The 26,358-nt window shown below is 43.0% G+C and overlaps 1 protein-coding gene across 11 annotated transcripts in view; it reads right to left on the bottom strand.

The window, feature by feature from the left end:
• The window catches only part of PROM1 (prominin 1), a gene marked incomplete at its 3' end in the record, with an annotated part of 111,549 nt that overhangs the window by 13,642 nt on the left and 71,549 nt on the right, over positions 1-26,358 (bottom strand). For 7 of the 11 annotated variants that reach the window (XM_082237350.1, XM_082237356.1, XM_082237352.1 and 4 more), the window contains 13 exons: positions 24,097-24,314; positions 22,243-22,317; positions 20,131-20,194; positions 14,214-14,373; positions 12,902-13,054; positions 10,605-10,728; positions 9,185-9,288; positions 7,394-7,478; positions 5,635-5,781; positions 5,024-5,095; positions 4,110-4,202; positions 3,515-3,532; positions 1,815-1,868 (listed from right to left, as the gene is read on the bottom strand). In XM_082237350.1, the coding sequence (XP_082093476.1) occupies positions 1,815-1,868; positions 3,515-3,532; positions 4,110-4,202; positions 5,024-5,095; positions 5,635-5,781; positions 7,394-7,478; positions 9,185-9,288; positions 10,605-10,728; positions 12,902-13,054; positions 14,214-14,373; positions 20,131-20,194; positions 22,243-22,317; positions 24,097-24,314 (1,367 nt within the window). The remainder of the gene's footprint in view (positions 1-1,814; positions 1,869-3,514; positions 3,533-4,109; positions 4,203-5,023; positions 5,096-5,634; positions 5,782-7,393; positions 7,479-9,184; positions 9,289-10,604; positions 10,729-12,901; positions 13,055-14,213; positions 14,374-20,130; positions 20,195-22,242; positions 22,318-24,096; positions 24,315-26,358) is intronic. The other 4 variants (XM_082237355.1, XM_082237358.1, XM_082237359.1 and 1 more) reach the window with 1 other exon arrangement.

Here is a 26,358-nt window from a genome sequence, read left to right as displayed (position 1 = left end):
TAAATCAGGAAAACAATGCTAGAAAAAGGGTTACAGCCCTGATTCAAATTCTTCCATCCTCCGTAGCTGCTTTTAACCAAAGACCATAGATTCCCCCATATCACTTATGCTCCTGAGAGACAGGCAAATGGCTACACTTAGGACATTATAATATTACATCCAAAAAGTTATGAAAGCTTTGTGTGTGGCTGCCACACTGCTATGATTGTTCCTTATCATGAGATAAACAAGCCAGTTGTGAAAGCTTCACGCTATACATTTTTAGGTGTTTTGGAAGATATTTAAGTGTACACTTAAAAATTTGAAGGCTGCATGCAGATAAACCACAGTTGGAGGGTTGGGAATGGGCCCTGTGCTCACATGGTCCCTTCCTGTCCCATCCTTTGTGCAGCTTAATTAATTGCTTCCTGGTTTGAGCAAACCATGGTTTGCTACATTCCACCACAACATCAGATAAGGAAGCAATTCCATAAACTGCACACATAAGGGGAGGCGGGAGCACAGGGATGATTTCCAGTCCTCTAAACCATGGATAGGCAAACTAAGGCCTGGGGGCCGGATCCGACCCAGTTGCCTTCTAAATCCGGCCCATGGACGGTCCGGGAATCAGTGTGTTTGTACATGAGTAGAATGTGTCCTTTTATTTAAAATGCATCTCTGGGTTATTTGTGGGGCAAAGGAATTCGTTCATTTTTCTTTCTTTCAAAATATAGTCTGCCCCCCCCCAAAGGTCTGAGGGACAGTGGATTGGCCCCCTGCTGAAAAAGTTTGCTGACCCCTGCTCTAAACTACAGTGGTGCCCCGCAAGACGAATGCCTCGCAAGACGGAAAACTCACTAGACGAAAGAGTTTTCCGTTTTGGAGGTGCTTCGCAAAACGAATCTCCTATGGGCTTGCTTCGCAAGACGAAAATGTCTTGCGAGTTCCTGCAGGGTTTTTTTCCTTCCCCCCCTTTTTCTAAGCTGCTAAGCCGCTTATCAGCTGATCCGATAAGCTGATAAGCCACTAAAAGCCGCTAATAGCGCTAATCCTCTAATCCGTCAATGGGCTTGTTTCGCAAGACGAAAAAACCGCTAGACGAAGAGAATCACGGAACGGATTCTTTTCATCTTGCGAGGCACCACTGTATAATCTGGAGGATCATCCAGTCACTGCTGGAGGCCTAATTTTCACTAAGGTGGCAAATCTGTAGTCTGAATACTCCTTAGTATTAACAAATTCCCTTTGTGTAACAAGCTAGCATATCAGAGAGATCACTAAATTGTAATGAATGAATGAATGAATGAATGAATGAATGAATGAATGAATAAATTGTAACACTTTCCCCTAACATGTAGTTAGTTTCCTATGTGGAGATTATTTTGTCTGGTGGACTTTCAAGTACAGTGGTACCTTGGGTTAACAACTTAATTCGTTTTGGAGGTCCGTTCTTAACCTGAAACAGTTCTTAACCTGAAGCACATTTTAGCTAATGGGGCCTCTTGCTGCTGCCGTGCCACCGGAGCACGATTTCTGTTCTCACCCTGAAGCAAAAGTTCTTAACCCAAGGTACTATTTCTGGGTTAGCGGAGTCTGTAACCTGAAGCATCTGTAACCCGAGGTACCACTGTACTCAGCATTGTCTGAATGGAACTGATAATGTTTGTACTCGGTTATCAGGTGAATTTAATGTACAGCATTCCATCTCTTCACTAGAGTAAAATGAACACAAAATACTGCCTAGCAAATATGTTGCAAAATAGGTAGTTAATGTTTTAAAGAAACAACCCTAATGGGGGTTTTATTTCAAAAGAAACAAATGAACAAAAACTTACAGGAAGCTCTGATGATGTTTTCTGCAGGAACCTTATGCTCTGGTTTAAAGTGCTCTGGTTAAAGACACAAAACAAAAGGAAGCCTATCACACAAACCTCTTATACCATATTCCAGAGAAAAGCTTGATCTGTAAAGCCATATTTCCTGAACGTAAAGCCTTGTAAATACGTATCTATTTTAAGTAGAATGGAAACCATTCTTGTGGTGTAGTTTTATGTGGTTTGAAATACAGCTGGAACATGAATTTACGGTGTCTGCTTGTTTTCAATGCTACAAAGTTCAGGCAATGGAAAATGAGAGTGCATAAAAATTAAGAAACCACTCTCCCTCCCATTTTATAGACTCCAAAGCTCTAAGCCAGGAGCTGCTAATCTCTGGACTTGTGGGTATTATCGAACTGCAATTTCCACCCACCCTAGCCAGAAAGACCAACAGCCAATGGTAGAGATTGTAGCCAACAGCACACGAGGATCGCAAGTTTCCTCATCCCTTCTCTCGGTGGTCCTACAATTCCATGAATCTGCAGTGTGGACAGGTGTCCACGGTTAAGATTACATGCACACTTCAATATCTCTATGCGAGAGGTCATTCAGTGTCAAGGGTGCCACACCAATTTAAATCCAGGCTTTCCAAGTTCAAGGTCAGAATTACATGTCATGAGAAAGACGTGCTGCCCAATATCAACACCCTATGAGTTTCCGCAGTGCCTGCTCCATGTCATGGGCTGTCACGGGTGACGAAACATAACCTAGTGACATGAATGCAGGCATAGGCAAACTCGGCCCTCCAGATGTTTTGAGACTACAATTCCCATCATCCCTGACCACTGGTCCTGTTAGCTAGGGATGATGGGAGTTGTAGTTGTAGTCCCAAAACATATTGTACATCTTGCACATCTTGTAACTTGTACAACATGTTGAAGGGAAGGGGAGAAACTTGGACTGGGCTGGTGTTTATGGAGTCAGCCCTAATTTATTTGCCTAATTTATTGGAACATGTAATTACACCCAACTCAGCTTTTATTTATTGGAACATGTAATTACACCCAGGGATGTGGGTGGCACTGTGGGTTAAACCAGAGAGCCTAGGGCTGCTGATCAGAAGGTCGGCGGTTTGAATCCCCGCGACAGGGGAGCTCCCGTTGCTTGGTCCCAGCTCCTGCCAACCTACCAGTTCGAAAGCACATCAAAGTGCAAGTAGATAAATAGGTACCGCTCCGGCAGGAAGGTAAACGGTGTTTCCGTGCGCTGCTCTGGTTCGCCAGAAGCGGCTTAGTCATGCTGGCCACATGACCCGGAAGCTGTACGCCGGCTCCCTCGGCCAATAAAGTGAGATGAGCGCCGCAACCCCAGAGTCGGCCACGACTGGACCTAATGGTCAGGGGTCCCTTTACCTTTACAGCTTTGTACTATGATGTTGGATTGTAACATGCCATATTCATTTAACAGAGCAGCTGCAAGGTGTTATTATGGACCCATATGCAAGGACCCAGCACCTGTCTACAACCAAGTGTACCACTGCCTTATACTCTTATACTTATACTGTTCTGGTTTTTTGCTTAGGTTTCTCTGCGAAGTGCCATGTACCGTATAACATCATCAGGTTGATAAAAGTATCACACTGAGGCTGAATGTGGAGTCCCTGATCTGAAATGTGTCTAAAGCCCCCACTTGCAGTGTAAGAAAGGAAAAGCACTTACCCTAGCTCTAACATATTTCTTGACAGTCAGTTTTTGGAAAAAGAAATATTGAGAATGATTAAGAGTTAATTAGAAGAGCGAGGGGGGAGGGAGGAAACAAGAAGACAAGAACAAGAACAAGTACTTTTCAGCAAGGAAATTATTTCAAAACAAAATATAGCTTCCTGAAGCAGCAGTAAAATCACAAGAAAAGCCAAATTATAGCCTAACGTGTAGAAAGATATGAAATGCCACAACTGGCCCCTCCCCGGCTCAACTCAGCTTTACACAACTTGTATGCTGGATGTTAAAAGAAACTCTGCTTAGTTTTAAAAGCAGAAACAGGAGAGAAAGCTTCAGATTTCTTCCTCATAGCTGTGCCAGGGAATAAGAGGGGAGTGCACTAAACATAAAACCATAGTTTAGCTTACACACACAAAAGGACACTAAAACTTTACTCCAGAAAATCTTTGTACAAGAAACATCCTTGGTTAAAGTCTAGAAATAGCATGAATGGAGGCAGTCTTGACTGATATTCCAAACTGATTTGTAGCTTGTTGAATACACTTTCCCAATCATGTCCTAGCCCAATAACTGCAAAGTTTTGTTTTTTTACCATTGCTTGCTCCAATGGAACAACTTGTTGGTTATGTATCACGCGGATACTATTTGCATGTCCTTTTAATGCATTTTCTAATGCTCCTTTAGGCTGCAAAGACAAACAAACAAGTTACTAAACAGCTTACAATTCTAGATAAATAAGTCTTCTTTTCAAAAGTCATTTCTCATTCTGTGTCAGAAACAGCAAAATGCCATTAAAGTTCTAAGAAAATATACACCCTTCTACCAATTCTTATGAGTTGTTATTTAGATGCTTTGCCCATATGGCGGTTTCTCTTCGCAATACTGAAAAAGCGAAGTTCAAATACTGAAAAATATGTTCTGGTAAACTTTAATTTTTATTCAGTAATTGGGATAAATACATTTTCCTTTAAGACAATTATTTTTCCAGTAGACCAAAAGGTGTAATGGCGCCCTCCACTGAGATATTTAATTATGGACAAATACTTATTGGAAGCAAATGTATGCTTTCTGCCCCTTTTTCCTGGATGAGATGTCAAAGGGAGATCTCTCTGTGAGTGCCAAGCAGGAAGACATTATTCCTCATGTTAGCAACACTGGCCAGGTAGAACATGGAAAGCTGACTCAGGTTAATGCCCACTGCTAGCAATTATTTTTATGCCAAAATAAAGTACAGATAAATTCACCCACGTTCTGCTTTTGCAGGCATCCTACTTTGCTAGCTCATATGGCCCATTGTAAGGACACACACAGCATCTTGTATTAATCATGTCTTCCAGGGAAGTCATCAGAATGCTTTAGGTGAGCTTGGCTAAGAAGATATCTACTTTAAAAATATATTCTTCCATTTACAGCCGCGCCTCGACAACGGAAAGTGGAGCACATAAGAGTCCATTCAGAATAAACACGTTCTGGTCACAGTTTCATGTCGATCAAATCAAAACTCACCAATTGGTCTGCTCGTGCTTCCAAATCATTAGCAAAGGACAAGAGATCCACTTTGGTAACACTCTTATTGATCTGCGCAAGACAGAAGCAAAAATCAGATCATTGTAGCACTGAGAGAATGAGGATTGTTAGGCTTCTGGTAGTTGGGCAATATTGTTGCTCTGAATTAAAATTGGAGGCACACTCGAGTCTTACAACTGAAAAGGCTGGAAGAAAGCACACAACATCTTGCACAGCAAATACACAGCGGATGACCTCCTTAGAGGGCATGAAGTTTTGGTCTTCCAGTGTGAGAGAGATGTGACCTTGCAGGTGTCTAAAAGGTGCACACCCAAAGTCCAATAGGTGTATTCAATACTGAATTTATTTCTCATGGTGAACTAGCCATTCCCTCAAGCCACACTAGGGAGCACTAGTACACAGAGCTTAAATCAATTGCTTCAAAGGTTTATGGTGATTTCATTGCAGTTTGAGATGAGTATATGCAGGTGAGCGCTTATATCTTTAAAAGGCATGCCTTGGTGTCAAATACCTGTATTTACTGGGGTGGGGGGTTGGAAAAAAACTCTCTACACCACATGAAAACAGAAGTTACCTCCTCATTGTCTTACCTCTGACAGATATGCTGCAAAGTTTATCTCATTTATTCCCGAGGAACTGAAATTCATCAAATTCTCCTTTCCCCTCTCATCAAGCAAGACTATATTGCTTAGATTTATATTAATGTGCTTGATTTTCAGAGATACATCTTCTGCATACTATAGGAGACAAAAGCAGGAGGAAGCAGCTCTCACCAAACGTTAGAACATTTACAACAGCAAGTGGAACAATCCCTACTGCCAGCTTCTCATTTGAGACACGCACAGCTTTCGTCTTGACATGCAGCAGAACTAGTGTGGTAAAGTTATTGTTTGTCATTTTCTGTTCTATTGATTTTTTTAACTGCCTTGAGTGTTTCATGGAAGAAAGACATGACAAAACATTCCGAAATGAATAAACAGAATATCACCACTTGAGACTGCAGATAGGAAATATTTTTTTCTGAATGCATCATTTCATTTTATATTATTTTTAAATTATTCCTGCAGGAAAGCGCTGTGCTAGGCCTTCTGTTACGCTTCTTTTCTATTAACAAATATTTATTTACTGTATGTAAAAATGTATTCTCTTCTACAGGCTATGAAGTACCCAGATCCTATTCTATTAAATCAGGACTCTATTGCCTCATCCAGACAAAACTCAGTGAGTAACTAGTGTACAGAAATGGCCAGAAATGGCCGTCACTATAAAATTCAGGGGTGCCCAAACTTTTTTCAAAGAGGGCCAGATTTGATGAAGTGTACATGTATGAGGGCTGAACAAAGTTACCCCAAAGTTACTGAGGTTTTTTTAGGATTGAAGTTTACCCCAAAGCTGTTGGGCTTTTTTAGGATTGAAGTTGCTGAGCTTTCTTTACGATTTTACCCAAAAGTTGTTGAGCTGTTTTTAGGATTTTACTCCAGAACATATACTGCCACGGGGACCGGATTAAATCAACTGGTGGGCCGGATTAGGCCCCCAGAGCAGACTTTGGACATGCCAGATGTTGTTGGACTACAACTCCCATCATCCCTGAGCTCTGGCCTTGCTAGCTAGGGGTCATGGGAGTTGTAGTCCAACAACATCTGGGGACCCACAGGTTGAGAAAGGCTGCTCTACAGGCTTGCAGCCCCTGGAATGCTGTCCAGGAAGGAAGGCAGGCCTTTGGCTGAAAGAGGTTTCCTGCCCATGATCTGCTGGCTTGGGCTGATTTTTCATCAATATGGCACTCAGCTCAACCAGAGGGGCAGCAAAAGTAACACATCAGCTGAGGAGTGGATGGGCGGGCGGGCTGAACAAATAAACTAAATCCAGGTAAGACCTAAGTTATTTATTTTTAAAAGAAGACTGCAGACATTCAGCACTAAAGTACCCATTATACGATAGGTTATGCTCACAACCGGGACACGGGTGGCACTATGGTCTAAACCACAGAGCCTAGGGCTTGTCGATCAGAAGTTCGGCAGTTCGAATCCCCGTGACAAGGGGAGCTCCCATTGTTCGGTCCCTGCTCCTGCCAACCTAGCAGTTCGAAAGCATGTCAAAGTGCACGTAGATAAATAGGTATCGCTCTGGCGGGAAGGTAAACGGCGTTTCCGTGCGCTGCTCTGGTTCACCAGAAGCGGCTTAGTCATGCTGGCCACATGACCCAGAAACTGTCTGTGGACAAATGCCGGCTCCCTCAGCCTATAGAGCGAGATGAGCGTGCAACCCCAGAGTCGTTCACGACTGGACCTAACGGTCAGGGGTGCCTTTACCTTTACCTTATGCTCACAACCGATATTAACTTACCATGCTAACATTCAGAAGTTCATGGATGTTGAAAAGGTTTTCCAGGCGCAGGGTAGTATAAAGGCCTTTGTTTTCCTTGCAGTCACTAAAGACACATGTAAAATAAACACCAACAGGTTAACAAAAATAGCTGGCAACATTGGCCATCAAAAATCCCCCTTTTTAGATAAGGATGCCAGATATACAAATGCACTTGTGAGAAATAATGGTGTCCTTGAGAACTATTTCCAGGTGGCTGAGGAGCACTTGTGTTTCACAAACATCCACAACCAGACCTCCCTGGAAAACCCCTATACCACCTCTTTTGAAACAGAAAGGAGTTAATCAGTTTGCAATATGTTGTGGAGGTCTGCCAGCGGTACAGTGGTGCCTCGCAAGACGAAAATAATCCGTTCCGCAAGTCTCTTCGTCTAGCGTTTTTTTCGTCTTGCGAAGCAACCCTATTAGCGGCTTAGCGGATATTAAAGGCTTAGCGGCTTAGCGGCTAAAAGGCTATTAGCGGCTTAGCGGCTTAGAAAAAGGGAGGGAGTGAAAAAAAATGGCAAGACTCACAAGACTTTTTCGTCTTGCGAAGCAAGCCCCTAGGGAAATTCGTCTAGCGAAGCAACGCAAAAACGGAAAACCCTTTCGTCTAGCGGGTTTTCCGTCTTGCGAGGCATTCGTCTTGCGGGGCACCACTGTACTGGATTACACAAGAGGCAGTCTATGCATATGCTTAGGGCACCAGCAAAGCAGGGGCACAAAAATAGTTTTTTTAAAAAAAAATCAACATAATTTTTTTTAAAAAAGCATTGAAGCAGTCATTATGGAAAAAATCAGAATTTTCTTAGACTTCCTTTCAGTCCACTACAGACTCCCCCCCACCCCAATTTTTCTGTCCTTGCTGATTCCCATCTAAACCTGGAGGAGTCCTACTAATTTATGTTGAAATAATATGAGGAAATCAGATTCGGCAATAAATCTATTTTTATTATTGATACACTCTTCTGACGTATATGTACTTGGCTGATTTTTCTTCCTTTTGCGTATGTGAGAGAGAGCACAGATTTAAAGGAGGGCATCTGTAAGAAATGGAAGATGATGAAGGAGGAGAATACACAAGTAGCCAACAATTGCAGGGAGGTCAGGTGAGCTAAAGCTCAGAACGAGTCCAGACTTGCAAAAAGAGGTTAAAAATAATAAAAATGGTGGCTTTTTGTCTACCGTATTTTTCGCTCTATAAAACGCACCAGACCACAAGACACACCTAGTTTTTTGGAGGTGGAAAACAAGAAAAAAAATATTCTGAATCTCAGAAGCCAGAACAGCAAGAGGGATCGCTGTGCAGTGAAAGCAGCAATCCCTCTTGCTGTTCTGGCTTCTGGGATAGCTGCGCAGCCTGCATTCGCTCCATAAGACGCACACACATTTCCCCTTACTTTTTAGGAGGGAAAAAGTGAGTCTTATAGAGCCAAAATTACGGAGGAAGAACAAGTAAGTAAATCTGCATGGAGAAGACAGAGAAATACTATTGTGTGACAGAGAAATGGTGGAACTGCTCAATATCTACTTTGCCTCTGTCTTCTCCCAAAAGGAAAACAGTGCCCAACCTGGTGATAACAGAATAAATGATATGGCAAGGGAGTTGCAGCCCAAGACAGGAAAAGAGGAGGTCTCAGAAAAAGGCAGTTTTAGTGACATTTTGAAACATGTAAACCTCAGTTTAGTCAATGAGCTTCAATCGTGTAGCAGTGCAAAATTTCAAATAAGCCATAGCTGCATTTGTTTATATCATAATGCATGCAGAGTTACCTGTAAACTTTTTCAAATGTCAAGTCAATGTTTGGATTTTTTAAAATGATTCCAGAAAGATAGTATTTCAGCTGCTGATTCAGCAAATATGGTGTATCCAAAACCTGGAAAACAACGAAAAAACCAATGTTCTTTTTCTCTACATCGCAATTCTGAGAGCTTTACATATAAAATTGAAGCATCTCATGTGATTTCTTGAGTCTACTGTAGTTTGGTTTCAAGAAAAACCATGGACCTTAAGGTTAGAGAAATCATGCACAATCTATTCATGTCTTAGTTGGTTATAGACTTAAACCAATCCTGAGTTTGGTTTTAGTACCTGGGGCTGCAAAGTTTTATAAGCAAATAGGTAACACACTCCTTTTCTATAATCTGATCACCTAGTTTAGACTGATTAAGAACTCATTAAAAATAATAATGTCTTAGGATATGAGAAGTTTTAGATGATATGAAGGCCATGAGACCAGAAAGACTTTGCTATGACCAAGTGAGGCACATTTTATTGTTGCTTAGGAAATTTAACAATTTAAGAAAGAGAAAACCCTCAGCTTAGGTGAAAAGTCTGGTAAGTCAAATTTATTCTTTGCTGTTGAGCTTCCCCAAAATTTCGTGAAAAAACTGGGAAAGGATCTACAAATGACAGAATGGACTTGGAGATCTGGAGAAATGTAATTTTTGAATTGTCCTCTTCTGACCTGAAAGAAGACTTCTTTTGAAATTCAGTTTCGCTTGGCCCCACTAAAAATTATAACCAGTCATCGATCTGTACTGGCACTTTTAAACAATGCAATTTTTGGACATGGTCTATAACAACCCTTCTGGAATGTGTTATTAATCTAGATTTATTTTGCAGCCCAGGCTTCACTGTTATGTATCCTAAGTGTGACCTAGAATTGACAGTGACTAGATTATAGTCACTAAGATGTGCACTGAGGCCAATTAGAAACCAATTAGGGACACAGGAAGCATCTTATACCAGATTATACTATGATGATGGTATAAGATGACGAGGCTACAATCCTATACCCACTTACCTGGGAGTAAGTTCCACTGAATTCAATGAGACTAACTTCTGAGTTGACAGCAACTAAGGGGTGCTATAAAGAGACTGAAGTAGGAACCTGAGAGTCCAAGTTCAGATCTCACCTCTGCTAGGAACAACACACACTCTCTCTCTCTCTCTCAGGTCCATTCACCAAACTGCAACAGGGTGATAATACTACTAATTTACCCTATAGCACTGCTGATGGGATAACAAGATGTAGAGGAAGTGCTTTAAGCAAAAAACAGCACTATGTAAATATAAATGATTATCTAGTGTAGGTAAACATTGAAGTTATGATATCTAAGGCAATACTGACTTCAGTGTGCTTTTTCATTGTTGTTGATCACTTAATGGCCTTGATATGAGGAATCTTACTTTGAATAAACTCCTGTCTTCAAATGGTTCACAAACAAGCTTCTCCATATTTCCTCCCGTAATGAAAGTGACCACTACTATTAGCATCAGAACCCAGGAGAAAAGAAAACTGAATCCAACTCCGCTGAAAGAAAACAAGGGGGAAAATAATAATACATCATATGAGTTGGTTTAAGAGCCATTTGAAAAGGACCAACTAAAATCAACTTACTGAATCATGACAAGGAAAACAAAGACAAGCAAAGTGATTCTTAATAAAACAAGCATGCCACACAAATTTATACCATAGCATTCCTAGCAAAGATTGCTGTCATATAAGCTCACACGAGCAAGTATTTGTTGTATCTGTCACACACAGAGACCCATTCCAGTTTGGGGAAGAGTGTCAACTGTGATGGGAATTTGTGAAAACAAGGAGGCAAATCAGAACATTGGGGGCAAGTGTAGCTTTCGAGTAACAGGAACCAAGAACTTCCAGACTTTGGGTTGGAATCGGCGCAATCTGTCCTTTCAAGTGAAGATGACAGCATTATAGTGCAATTCTAGCCATGTCTACTGAGAAGTAAGTCCCACTCAATTCAGTGGGGCTTAATCCCAGGTAAATGGGGTTAGGATTGCAGCCTTAGTACTTTCCCATAAGTGGACCCCTCAGGGTGGGGGAAGCATTAGAATAATCTTTCAGGAACAGCTTAAAAGTTCCCTCTTCCACCCACTTTTCGATTTCCTCCTTTGAGACTTCAGATGGATTTTGAAACGCCTGCTTCAAACAGGTTTGCTTTAGAGACTGCAGTGAAACACTCCTTTTATACCCTAATTAGCATTAGCTTTTTTGAAGTCTTCAGTTCCCAGGATGGTTTAAAAATAGTTGCTTGCTGCCAAAGGCAGTTTCATCACAGCAATAGGATTCAATATTCTTTCCTCTGTTAAAGAAATTAGCCAGATCAGACACTATAGAGCTTTTTCTAATCTCTGCCCCCCTTTTTCTTCTAATTCTTCAGATCTAATTCTTCACATCTAAGGGCCCCTTTATAAATCACACGACAGCAAGCTTGGTTTTATCACCAAGTGTACATGGAGCAGTCACCTGGAGTTCTCAGACAAGCATACCTGTATGGTACAAGCGCCTGCAAGCAAATATTGGTCACATTTACATGTGACATGTTTAAGTCTGTATAAACAGCATGCACATCTAAACAATATCATTTGTGACACATGAACCCACACTAACTTTCTCCAACGTATCCTCCATTACTCTGTATAAAGATCAGATATTTTAGAAAGGCTCATGTTTTAATGCCATTAGACTGCAGAGGGCTCTCTCACCATCTTTTTAGGAATTCAGTCAGCTCTCTAAACATAGTTGTCTACTTACAGATTTGAAAATAAGGGACCAGCAACCTCGAATATAGGGGATCAGCAGCCAAAATAAGGGGTTTTCCAAGCACAGGTATGTTCAACTTCTGAGCCCCTCCAAGCCAAAGGCAGAAAGCCCAGCCAGCAGCCCAACGAAGCCTCAAGCGGTGGTTCCCACAGCGCAGCAACACAGCAAAGGGGATGCAGCAAGGAAAACCACCATCACCTGTCTGCTGGGAAGCGCTGAGCAAAGGCGAGTCCCCAGGCAACGCAGCCGATTTGATCGGCACAAGGCATGCAAGCTCCACCCCCCAGTCGTTCTTAGACTCCTTATTGGGTGAGCAACGCAGCCAAGCAACACAGTTGGAACCTCCCTCCTCCCTGGCCGGCAGGCAGGGAGGGAGAGGAGATGCTTCCTTTGAAACCCGGGAAATTTAAGGGACATCATCAATAAGGGACAGCAGTGGGACAGTGCGCTGGGATAAGGGACTTTCCCGCCAAATAAGGGATGGTTGACAGCTATGTCTCTAAAGGATCAACAGTGTGTGCTTAAAAGACCTTTAATTTTTAAAATAATTTAATATCCTGCCTCAGGAAGGAATTCAAAAGCTCACACGCCATATTGAGAACATACATTGGTGCAAAAAAGGATTTCTTTCTTTCTTTCTTTTTCTTTCTTTCTTTCTTTCCTTCTTTCTTTCTTTCCTTCTTTCTTTCTTTTTGTCTCCAAACTTATTTTGTCAATGCAGCCTTCTTAATCTGGTGACATTCTTTGTTTTTTATGTTTTCATTAAAGATTTTTCTTGTTATTACAAAAGTACATAAGCTGTCTGTTTTCCGTTCATAGAATCTTCGCTACAGATCAGTTATATTTCATGCGAGACACTAATGTTATAGACAGTGTAAGGCTGGGGAGAACTCTGAAACAAACAAGAAGGACTCACGCCATCAGGAAGTTTCCTCCAGTGTTTGAGATACAGCCTCTCGTTGTTGGAGTGGCATCTTTGTCATAACCACAGGTACCACATAACAACCCCAGGTAATAAAACACAAGGATCAATATCACCATGCAGCAGAGAATTAAGCAACCCAGCCACCTAGACAAATCAATAAAAATACAATTGTCACATTAACATGCATGGCAGTGGGCAAATTAAACACAGATCCAGGTCAAGAAAACCTACAAGCTAGAAAGCAGTTGTGTGTTGGTGAAGAAAGGCATGCAAACATTTAAACATTCAAAAAAACATGTCACTGGTGCGTCCTTGAATTTCTAGTACTGGAAGACTCTAATTTAGCCCCAAAGCAGCTTTAGTAAGCTTATATTGGAGTCTTACAACCTAAAATGAGATGGGAAGAAGAAAAATATATATACAAGGTGACAGAATCTGCTTTGTTTATTTACTTCAGCACCCCCTACTTCTTAATCACTGTGACTGGAATGCACTGGAAAAATCCACCAAAATAAGATTTCCACACCCTCATTGAGATATGTGCATTTACCCAGTTACCTAGGTTTCGTGTATCAGAAAAGAAAACGGGAAAGCTGGGGGTGGAGGGAGGTTGTGTGTTCCAAAATTTTGGATAAACCAAGGAAAGAAAGCTATTCAGAGGGTTGGGGACTCCCTGAACACATCTTGTTCATAGCACAATCCAATTTGGGAACACAAAAGTCTTCCCTAAGACACCCAGATTTGCTTTGTGATTTGGGATATATACAGAGCCAATCCACAACCCTACTAGACACCTTCACCACACTGTGTATAAGGTGGACTCTACACACATATTAAAAACCGCTGTGAAAATGCTTTTTAAAAAAAGTTTTGAAAAATATATTGAATTTGCCATAGCTCACCATCGCCATCAGGTGTCACATTTGTACATTGCACTTTACAACACACTTAAAACATTGTATTTGCAGTGGTACAGCTGAGTTGTCAGTCACCTGTTTAGTATCAGTTTTACTGGTGTTAATCCCCAGTGCTCGCACTATGCATTTTTACCACTTACAAGACTCACAGCTTCCCCCAAAGAATATTGGGAAGAAAAGTTTGTTAAGGGTGCTGAGAGTTGCTAGGAGACACTGCACACAGATACAGTTTTCAGCACCTTTAACAAACTACAGCTCCCAGGATACTTTGAGAGAAGTCATGCCTGCTAAGTGGTGCAAGTGTTTTAATGTATGATGTGGATGTGAGCCGGCACACTCACTGCAGTGTGGCCTTTGTGCATCAATATTCAGATAGTATTACGTACCTGTAGAAATCATACTGCTCCACCACTGGAAAATATTCTTGAGCATATGTCTCCCCCTGAGTAAGATATAGGGTGAAGTCTGCTATTATCTTGTGGATGGGAAGCATTTTAGTAAAGCTTGTGATATTTGAACCAACAGCTTCCAGTACATTTTTAATATCTGAAATAAATGAGTGTGTTTATGATGATTATTATAAGGCTACACAAGATAAAACGATTTGTCACATACTAAAAAAAAAGCTTGTTGGATTGCAGCTCTAGGCAACAGAATAAGGCATGAAGAGAAGCATGAAACTGAAAAAAGCAAGCCACAAATACAATGTAAAATGGCGTTTTAATGTGCACTATCTCTCTCTCACACACACACACAAAACATACATACAAATGTAGTGCTAAATGTAGCACATGTTGATGCAAGCCACAGTTTCCTGCTTCTGTGTACTGAAACTGTGGTCTACTGGTAAACCTGTGTCTGGGATATTCCACTTCAGATTGCTGTGTGTGTGTGTGTGTGTGTGTGTGTGTGTGTGTGAATCTCCTGAGGTTGTACAGCCCAGACACAGATTTCTCACTTCAGTGAGACCAGACCAAAGAACAGAGTGTCTTCTCTAGGCAGTTTCAGTATTATAATCGCCAGGTTAAAAACTTGAAAGGTGTTATGTACTGAAGTTCTCACCCTGGGCCAGCAGGGGGATACTGTAGATAGTTCAGGTCCACATATGCAAATAAGGGATCGATAGTGACGTTCAGTGATTGGATAGTTACATAAAATGGTTACTGTTGCGTTCTAGTGGAGCTCTATATAAGCAGGCTGGCTGAACCCTTCAGTTCAGTTCTGGCCTGTGAATAAACAAGAGCTGTTTGAAGAATCGCTGTGTCGTCTGATATGTTCACCCACAACTTAACACTGGCGACGAGGATGGGATGGATGGACAACAGAGCAGAGCCAGATGCAGCCACCCTCTGAGCGGAGCTGAATCACTGAGCTGAAACACTGAGCGAAATCACTGAACGTCACTTTCGATCCCTTATTTGCATATGTGGATCTGAACTATCTACAGTATCCCCCTGCTGGCCCAGGGTGAGAACTTCAGCACATAACAAATCCCAATTTGCCATAAGCCTCTTACTTTCTAGAGAGAAATCTCTATCTGGTCCACATTTCGGATATGCATGCAATCCTCACCCAGTCTAGAATGTAATACATGAACTGGGTTGTACCATGTTTATTTGCACACAATCTCTGATTAAGCATCCAATAATAGTAATAAAAACAGTTAACGTATGCAAACAATGCATAGCCCAGTTTACCACTTTCTCAACCCAGCATTGGGTGGGACCACAAGACAGGGAGATTCATTGTGGGCTGAGAGTTGTGTCTGGAAGTAACAAGTAATCCGGCCACATAGAGTGAGCGCTGCGTTAAGCCCCACCTCAGAAAACGGAAATAATGAACGTTGGCTGCTTTTAAATTCCTAATGATTTCAATCAGTCTGTGCAACAAACATGATAAATTTCATCCCTAATGCCTACACAATAGCAGCAGATATTTTTAAAGCTATCTAATGCCACTTTGTTGGAAAAACAATATCATGCGAAAGGAGTATAAGCACACTGTTTAAAGTTCCTATGATGGAAAGAATGGGCAACCGTGACTTTCAATATGCATTAAAAGTAATTTTGAATTTTAAAATCCAACCATTGTGTCAACATATGCCAAAATGAACCCCATTTCAAAAATTTAGTGTCTCTACATGAAATCTTAGAGTTTACATGCCCCCCAAATCGAGGTATATCTCTTTTCACTGAGATAACATGCCATAATCATTCTATTTGAGAAGTAAAGTACTTGGAACTGCTGTCACTTATTTTATTCATCTGCACTGAATCCATTGTAAGCGTGGGACACAAGTCAGACCAAGTGTGAAGACAGACAGACAGACATATTTAAGGGGATGTGTAGAAGATGAACAGCAGTGAATCAAAATCTATCTGTCTTCCAGTATTTTTATATAACACACGTGTGCACATGCGTTCAATTCATCAGCTCTAATGAAAAACCAACGTGAATAACTGGGAGACTGCTTCAGGGACTGAGTTATATCAATATCAACTACAGTGGATGCTCAGGTTGCGAACGTGATCTGTACGGGAGGCTCGTTCGCAACCCGCAGCATTCACAACCTGCAGCATTGTGTCTGCGCATGCGTGGTTCACGATTCTGCACATGCGCAAAGCACGATTTAGTGCTTCTGTGCATGCGCGAGCGCCGAAACCCAGAAGTAACCCGTTCTGGTATTTCCGGGTTCGGCACCGTGTGCAACCCGAAAACACACAACCTGAAGCGTCTGTAACCCGAGGTATGACTGTACAACTGGCTTCCCCCTTTTAAAAATCAACCACATGGAAAATGGCTCACAATGTATGTTAATCAGAAACGGCCGCTTACCCAGTAAACGGGTGGGTGGCAGTTGTGACCTGGTGTGGCAATTCCCCCTCCTCCCAAAGCCACGCCATATTTGCCCCTGGGCCGCCACAGTGCCTGCTGGGTTCCCGCCAAACCCAGTTTTGAAATTTCTGGCCAATCCATGGCGGCCTTGGTGGGACGGGCCAATGGCTTCTGGGGGAGGGGGTGCTGTGTCTGGGTTCGCAAGGAGTCAACTTCTATAATAATTATAATAATAATTTATTATTTATACCCCGCCCATCTGGCTGGGTTTCCCCAGCCATTCTGGGCGGCTTCCAACAAAAGATTAAAAATACATTAAAACATCAGACATTTAAAACTTCCCTAAACAGGGTTGCCTCTAGCTGTTTTCTAAAAGTAGGATAGTTGTTTATTTCCTTGACATCTGGTGGGAGGGCGTTCCACAGGGCGGGCGCCACTACCGAGAAGGCCCTCTGCCTGGTTCCCTGAAACCTCACTTCTCGCAGTGAGGGAACCGCCAGAAGGCCCTCGGCGCTGGATCTCAGTGTCTGGGCTGAAGACGCTCCTTCAGGTATACTGGACCGAGGCAATTTAGGGCTTTAAAGGTCAGCACCAGCACTTTGAATTGTGCTCGGAAACGTACTGGGAGCCAATGTAGGCCTTTCTACCTCCAACGTTGTTCCCACCACTCTATACAGGTCATGTCTGTCTTCACCCAGTGCTGAACAGTTTCAAGTCCCAATAATTTCAATGGGAAGAATGAAAACAATGGTGCTTCACAAGCTTAGTTTTGTTAGAATTCTGCCCTTTGCTTTTACTCCCCTTCTCAGGTACAGGTGCATGAAGATTATTAAAGCTTAATGCATATTAATAGTAACTGAGAAATAATGATCTTGCTTTGAAAGTCCCCCAGGTTGAAAAATTAAGGAGGAACATGACATTTTGGGTGGGGGGGGGGAAGCTTGGCATTTCTTGATGAGTTACACAGTATGCCATATGAATATATACATACTGTGAATTGCTTTTTGCAAACTTACAAGGTACGGCTGGTTATATTGGTAGAACAGGTCCACAATGCAAGAATAAAAATTGAGAGAGGTTAATAAATATTTTCGCACTCTGGATACACCAACCCATGCCCATCTGGAAAACGCTAGCATGTTAGCTATTTTAATAGTGCTTGGGAGCTTAGTTCTGGAACATTTATGGGTTAGTGCAGAGCTTAACTCAAAAGGAAGAAACCTGCAATTATTAAGAGATAGTCTATATTTCTTCAGGTTTCATTTGTGACATGTATATCATTTCTACATGTGCCTACTTGTAAACAGTGTTATGCCTATGGCGCCCATGTTCCTAAGCTATGAGCCCCCTCTTGCTAGAAATGGACAAACAGTCTTGCATTTGTGTCCTGAAAAACATTTGCCAACAGTTCAACTCTCAGAGAGTGCTAATGCCAGCCCTCTTTTGTGGGTGAGGCAGTCTCTCCTCTCCAGGTAAAGGTAAAGGGACCCCATACCATTAGATCCAGTTGGAAAAGGTTTTCACCTGGAAAACCTTTTCAACATCCATGAACTTCTGAATGTTAGCATGGTAAGTTAATATTGGTTGTGAGCATAAGGTAAAGGTACCCCTGACTGTTAGGTCCAGTTGCGAACGACTCTGGGGTTGCAGTGCTCATCTCGCTTATTGGCCGAGGGAGCCGGCGTACAGCTTCTGGGTCATGTGGCCAGCATGACTAAGCCGCTTCTGGCGAACCAGAGCAGCGCACAGAAATACCATTTACCTTCCCGCCAGGGCGGTACCTATTTATCTACTTGCACTTTGACGTGCTTTCGCACTGCTAGGTTAGCAGGAGCTGGGACCGAGCAACAGGAGTTCACCCCGTGGCGGGGATTCAAACTTCCAACCTTCTGATCAGCAAGTCCCAGGCTCTGTGGTTTAACCCACAGTGCCACCTGTGTCCCCTCTTCTCCAGAGCAAAGCTATAAAGAAGTCCCTATGCCTTGGGGAAGAGAAAGAGAAGAGCAGGTGCCAGAGAGGCTCCAACAAAGATTGGCATGTCCCCAGCAGGCTACCCATTTTGCACAGAGTGCCATTTTCCTCCTGGGGTTGCAGCCTTCCCATCTTCTCCAAAGTGAAGGTTTGGGTTCTTCCTTGGAGGAGAGGTAGCAGCCGCTAGACGGCATGGGGTGCAAGAAGAATTGAGGCAAGGAACCTCCTCGAGATGGGCTACGTCTGCCCATATTCCACTTTCTCCTCCCATCTACATTCTTGGCTAGCATATGCTTTATATTATGAAGGCTGACCTCTGGCCTCTGAACCACTATCTAGAGACCAGAATGGCCACTGAAAATTGAGAAAATTGCCACCCATGATTTAAGGGATCCTACACAAAGACTGAAGGGACGTGGGTGGCGCTGTGGGTTAAACCACAGAGCCTAGGACTTGCCGATCAGAAGGTCGGCGGTTCGAATCCCCACAATGGGGTGAGCTCCCATTGCTTGGTCCCTGCTCCTGCCAACCTAGCAGTTCAAAAGCACGTCAAAGTGCAAGTAGATAAATAGGTACTGCTCCAGCAGAAAGGTAAACGGCGCTTCCGTGCGCTGCTCTGATTCGCCAGAAGTGGCTTAATCATGTGGCCACATGTCCCGGAAGCTGTATGCCGGCTCCCTCAGCCACTAAAGCAAGATGAGCGCTGCAACCCCAGAGTCGGTCATGACTGGACCTAACTGTCAGGGGTCCCTTTACCCTTTACCCTTACCTTGCACTAAGACTGAATGCTAGTGCGAAGCCATTGTGTTTTTTTGGTCTTATGTCAGTGTACAAAGATGGGGGGGGGTGTACCTCACCACTGTCACACCACAGTAAGATCCTTATACTCTTCTTCCAACCTTCCCTCTCTCCCCTCCCACATTATTCATGTTCCTTCTGGTACTTAGCATCCTCCACAATTGCCTTCACCCAAAGAGCTCCTTGACCTCTCCCTACATTGTATGGACACAGTCAGCCCTCTTAAGCCACATTTTGGTGCCCCTTCCCTTCATCTTATCAACAAAGTCTCACTTGTGAGTAGATTAGACTATGAATTCCTCTCCTAGCTGGGAGAGTGTTTCAGGTCATGGCATTCCACTGCTCCTGGGTCACCTACTAAGAAGTCATGGTTGGATTACTGACTCCTCCACCACCCACCCACCCATCCATCTCTTCCTTCTTCTTTCCCTGGAATGAAGCCTTTGCCATAGCCTTGATGCAGTGAAGATCTCCCTCAACCCACCACAATCAAGGAAATACTCTTCTTCAATAAAAAAGTAGTCAATATTATGATTAAGCATTGCCCAAGGAGTAACCTATATTTTAATGGCTTCTCTTTAATAGTTCTGATTTAGATAAGAACCTCCCTAATTAAAAAATAGATGATACTAAAATGATAGCTCACGCCAATAATTTTAACCAATCCAGCTGGAGAACTAATCATCTCATCCTCCTTACCTGATAAAATGTTCCTTGTCTGATTGAGCACCAAATCAGGTGTGTCATTAAATGCTGCATAACCCTGGAATAAAAAACCGAGATGTCCAACAGTGTCTTGACAACAAAATATCAGTATGCTCGTTTCTACCTTTAAAAGGGCCACATCCAAAAAGTTTGTATCACCACATTTTAAAGTTAGCTTTTTGCAAAGGAAGCTGGGCTAACCTGGAAGCTGGGTTTATTCTATCAGACTGTACCACAAGCTTTCATAGTGCTGATGCACACTCACTATACGTCTGCTTCATGCTACCAGTGACAGCCTTTCCATGGTGCTAGAGAGAACACCTCTCTCTCCTATCAGACACTTCAAACAATGTGGAGACCTCAGTTCTCACACAGATGCCTAATCACACAAATGACATGTGCATGCTTGCTCTCCCAGCATGTCTTCACAGTGGGGTGGGTGGTATCACATGAGTAGACATCATTATAGAATACTAGGCTTACGCATTCTTGGAGGTGTGTAGGGATAATGCTTCTTTGAAGAATCTATGAGCTTCATTGCCCTGAACTGCCTGTGTATTATATGGAATGCATATTTTTGCTTATGTGGATTATGGAAACGTATGTCAAGCTGGCATGCCTTGTTGCAACCCGTGGGGGGATTTCAGAGATAACTTAGAGGCCTAGCAATTGCACTGACACTCTAAACATCAACAGAAAGGCATCCACAATTGTGTCTGCCCTGCCATTCACATCCCTTGTCTGCAGGTGGGAGATTTAAATGTGTCTGGCTCCAGGTCTGATGCTACAGTGAGGGGGCGGGCGGGGAATTGATCCCCTGCTAAATTTGCCTGTTTGCCCTCTGACGAAGAAATGACCAGTCCATAATTTTAATGGTAGGTTTATTGTAGCTGTGAGAGACAGAATAACAACAGGAAAAACCCCAGAAACCCAGAAGACAAAAGTCAGAGATTGATGTGCATTATAATGAGTGAAATAAGTACTTGATCCCTTTGCAAAAGATGACTTAGTACTTGGTGGCAAAACACTTCTTGGCAATTACAGAGGTCAGACGTTTCTTGTAGGTGGCCACCAAGTTTGCACACATCTCAGGAGGTATTTTGTTCCACTCCTCTTTGCAGATCCTCTCCAAGTCAGTAAGATTTCAAGGCTGATGTGTAGCTACTCGAACCTTCAGCTCCCTCCACAGATTTTCGATGGGATTAAGGTCTGGAGACTGGCTAGGCCACTCCAGAATCTTAATGTGCTTCTTCCTGAGCCACTCCTTTTGTTGCCTTGCCCGCATGTTTTGGGTCATTGTCATGCTGGAATATCCATCCTCAACCCATTTTCAATGCCCTGGCTGAGGGAAGGAGGTGCTCACCCAAGATTTGATGATACATGGTCCCGTCCACTGTCCCTTCGATGTGGGTAAGGTGTCCTGTCCCCTTAGCAGAAAAACACCCCCAAAGCATAATATGTCCCCCTCCATGTTTGACAGTGGGGGTGGTGTTCTGGGGTCGTAGGCAGCATTCCTCCTCCTCCTCCAAACACGGCGAGTTGAGTTGATGCCAAAGAGATCGATTTTGGTCTCATCTGACCACAACACTTTCACCCAGTTCTCCTCTGGGTCATTCAGATGTGCAGTGGCAAACTGCAGACAAGCCTATACATGTGCTGTCTTGAGCAAGGAGATCTCACAGTCTCTCACAGGTACAATAAACCTACCATTAAAATTATGGTCATTTCTTCATCAGAGGGCAAATGGGCAAATTAAGCAGGGGATCAAATACTTTTTTCCCTCACTGTAAGTACCAGAGCAGATAAAACAGCCCCAATTTAGTTTTATTTTATTTTTTTTGTAAGCTGCCATGGGAGTCCTTCTGAATCAGCAGGTGGGATAGAAATTTAATAAATAAGGCATGCCTCCAATTTTACTTTAGGAAAGTGTAACATTGGCACAAAGGCTGTGTACCTCCCCTTGTCTTATGTTCCTTGGTACACAAAGTTACCCGGAGCATCTATTTGCTGACACCTTTTCTTAAGGTGCAAAATTTGACAGCTTCTTGAGCACCAGGTGTTACCCTGTAATTAGAGTAAATGGATTTATACCTTCTAGTAACATACCTTTTGAACCAGACTAGAGAGGTCTGTTTTAAGGACTTCATTGACTTTGGCAAGTTGAGCATTCACTCCTGGCAACTGAAGGGAAGAAAAGAGATGTTAAAGTTAGTTTTAGTCTGTGCATCATTTTTTTGTAAAGTCAAGTCTTCCTTTGTTCTTTGCATCATTTGTTCAGCTTCACTGTAATCCCCAATATCATCCTTTGGGCTTTTCTCTCCTGCAAAAAATGGTTAAATAATGGCAAACAACAACAACCAAACTTCCCCTACAATATCCAGCCCCTGAAAAGCACTGGGCATGTTGTGTACTTGTCAGCTGCCCTGCATGTGCTGAGAATACATTCTAAAATATGATCCCAAGTCTGCTGCAACATAGAATCACAGAATTTTAGAGTCGAAAGGGACCGTGAGGAATCTTTTGCAGGAATCTTCTGCCCAATATGGGGTTCAAACCCACGACCCTGAGATCTACCGACTGAGCTATCCAGGAAGAAAGGCTCTTCAGCAGGCAAATCAATATGGAAGAGTTTTCTAAAGGGTGGAGTGTTTTTAAGGAGGTGCTATGCCTGCCAACCTAGCAGTTCGAAAGCACGTCAAAGTGCAAGTAGATAAATAGGTATCACTCTGGGGGAAAGGTAAACGGCGTTTCCGTGTGCTGCTCTGGTTTGCCAGAAGTGACTCAGTCATGCTGGCCACATGACCCGGAAAAACTGTCTGCAGACAAACGCTGGCTCCCTCAGCCAGTTAAAGTGAGATGAGCACCGCAACCCCAGAGCCATTCGCGACTGGACTTAACTGTCAGGGGTCCTTTACCTTTTTTAATGCTGGCCTAGGTCTCACTGACATGATAAACCCATGTCTGGGGCGTACCACATCAGACTGCAAATAGGGGCTCACATGAGTTTTCCTGCACATAAAAAACATTCTCTGGTCAAGGAAAAACTTGCACACCAGAGAGAAGGTTAGACGAGAACCACCCCTACTCATCAGAACCTTGCTTTCCACATCCCAATGAGCATTTTTGTCTGGAAAGGTGCTTGGTCACATGAGGCCCTACCGTCAGTCTGAATAGACTGAGTGAACTGATCTGGACTCTGTAATCATCATCAGAAGCCCTTCTTCATGTGCCTCCCCCATTAGAGATCCAGAGGGCCTTTTCTGCAGTGGCTCCCCATTTCTGGAAGTCTCTCTCTTGCCCGATGCCTCCATTATACCGTGGTACCTCGCAAGACGAATGCCTCGCAAGACGAGAAACGCGCAAGACGAAAGAGTTTTTCGTTTTTTGAGTTGCTTCGCAAGACGAATTTCCCTATGGGCTTGCTTCGCAAGATGAAAAACGAAAAAAACGAAAACGTCTTGCAAGTTTGTTTCCTTTTTCTTAAAACTGTTAATACCCAGGGTGACTTCGAGGAGCAACTCATAGCATAGTGTGGTAGCCTTTTTTGAAGACTTTGGTGATTTTGAAGACTTTGGTGATTTGGAAACCGTGCTTCGCAAGACAAAAAAAATTGCAAGACGAAAAAACTCGCAGAACGAATTAATTTCGTCTTGCGAGGCACCACTGTACATCTTTAGGCACCAGGTGAAAATGTTTCTCCATAGCCTGGCCTTGGGCTGATTGACATTCTATGGCCTTTTAAATGTGTTTCTGGGAGGAGCAATTGTTTTGTTGTTGCTCCAATTTTTTACTAAGCATTTTGTTTTTTTGTTTTGTGTTTTTTGGATGCCGAGAACTTCAGACAAAGGGTGACATGCAAATTCATTCATTCATTCAATGGCCAGAAAAAAGGCTGGCTTCCGAGTGAGAATGAGGCTGCTGAGAAGAACTGGTGGAATGCTGATGGAATATCGCCCTTACCTTGCTGAAGTTGGCATTGATGTTTAGCTGATCTAAGGAATTCCTGATGACATTGCAGGTGGATGCCGCCTGGGCAGCTGTGCAAGCTGAATCCCCGAGGGTGTTGATCAGGTGCTCTTTAACATCTGTCAGGTTGGCATGCAGCCTCTCCGTGCCCTCCTGCAAGACCTCCACAGACACGCTCACGTTCTCCAGAGCCTCCTTTGTTTCTCGAATAGCTGCGATGATTGAATGCAAAAAAAAAAAACAAACACCCAAGAACTTTAGCCATATGGTAGGGTGGCCATACGTCCGGGAAAACCTGGACATGTCTTCTTTTTTGGGGGGCAACATTCCAATCCGGGTGGATTTTTACATTTTAAAGGAAATGTACAGGATGTTTTTTTTTTTAATTTGGGGGGTGGGCTCAGGCTTGGGCAGCTTGGGCTGGGGCTTCTCTGCATGCTACAGCTGCTGCCAGCCCGAGCTGGGGGACGAGGCCCCCAGATGCAGAGGCTCCTCACACCTGCACATCTCTTTCCCCGACTCAGGCTGTCCTCTTTTTTGCTCTCCAAGATATGGCAACCCTACCATATGGCTCAGACACCAGCTTTGTGCATCATCTAGCTACACAGAAAGGACTACTGCCAGATCAAGGTACCAATTACTACAATTAAGAGAACAACACAGTTCTGGAAGGAGAGCTTGAAATTCGCAAGCCACATTTGTTACCAAAGTCCTCTAATCATGTTCTATTACTAGAGCCCCAGTTAGCACCAGTTTCTCTGGGATGGCCATTTACAAAGCAGGTAAGGGATGGTGGAATGGAACCTCAAGACCCGCTCCTGAATTTGTCTACTGGCAAGTAAACTGTCCCTGCAGTTTTCTGCTGCTTGGTTGCTTGCTAAGTGGGGCCAAGCAAGCTCTTTTCAAGGGTAGCGGAACAAGGGAAGCTCAAGGAGCTTCTAGATGCCAAATAAGCTGCAATATCTACTTCCACTGAAATAAACATATTATTACAAGCTACGTTTATTGGAATCAGAAACATGAACAACCCCTTTATATCCATTTCTAATATCTAATCCACAATTAACAACTGATCACATGAAACAATGGTTTGAAGTGTGTTTATAAACTGTGGTTGTGTTAACCAGCTTTCTAGCCTCTCTGGCTGCAAAGTGACAGGCAAGTCTCACTTCCTTTGCATGCCCCCTGGGATTCATCCAAAAATAAATGGTTTCACTGGACATTTCACAATATTAATCAGGGTTAAAGCGGCAAGAAGCCACGATTGCCATCAACCATTGTTAAGTGTCAACTATTGTCTGCACCGGGGAAAACACGAAGAAGGGAAACAACATCCCCCCATTTTTTGTTACCCTAAAAATGTTTTTCCTCCCATTCCTGTTCATCCAATTTATTGCCAGCCAAAACCCAACTTGCCTACTGCAAGAGAAACAAAACCAGTGCCCTTGCCTGTGAACTCTAGCTAGCTTGCCATCCCTCCCATTATCCATACACAGTCGTACCTTGGAAGCTGAACGGAAGTCCATTCGACTTCCAAAACATTCGGAAGCCAAAGCGTGGCTTCTGATTGACTGCGGAAAGCTCCTGCAGCCAATTGGAAGAAACGGAACCCCCGTCAGACGTTCAGCTTCCAAAAACAGTTCGCAAACTGGAACACTTCTGGGGTTGTGGCGTTCAAGAGCCAAAATGTTCGAGAACTAAGCTGTTCAAAAACCAAGGTACGACTGTATCTGTACAACATAACTTTCCAAACTTTTCACATTAATGGCATGCATCATTTTGCGACACAGTAATGCAGTTTTACCAGCAAATCAGAGGTTAAACTAACCTCTTTCCAGTGTCGCAACACAAAAGCTCTGGTGTACAAGTTATTACCCACAGACTACAAGTCCTATAGCTTCAATCCACAGCCTGCTTACTCCAGATCAGAGTTATTTCCCAGAGTATATTAGCTATAGTTTGCAGCTGATAACTGGTTAGCCTTTGCTTTTGGGATCTGTCTTATGGAGCCAAAACAATAAAGGGTTGAACAAAAAAGAAAGATGACAACGAAACAAACTGCACAAGGGGGATTATACAAGGAAGACATTTAACACGAGTCATTTGTGATATTTTACCTTTAATGGCCCTTTCCACTTTGACTTCAAGACAAACAGAGAAATAAAGCAAAGAGCGGAGGATGAGAAAAGGTTTTGGTGAGGTATGCAACAAACACAGTTGCCAACACACAGCAAAATAATAATAATCATAGAGAGA

Source organism: Podarcis vaucheri, assembly GCF_965113315.1.
Source record: "Podarcis vaucheri genome assembly, chromosome: 9".
Classification (NCBI taxonomy): Eukaryota; Metazoa; Chordata; class Lepidosauria; order Squamata; family Lacertidae; genus Podarcis; species Podarcis vaucheri.
Note: the sequence above shows the minus strand (reverse complement) of the source record. Positions and strands in the feature narration are given on the sequence as shown.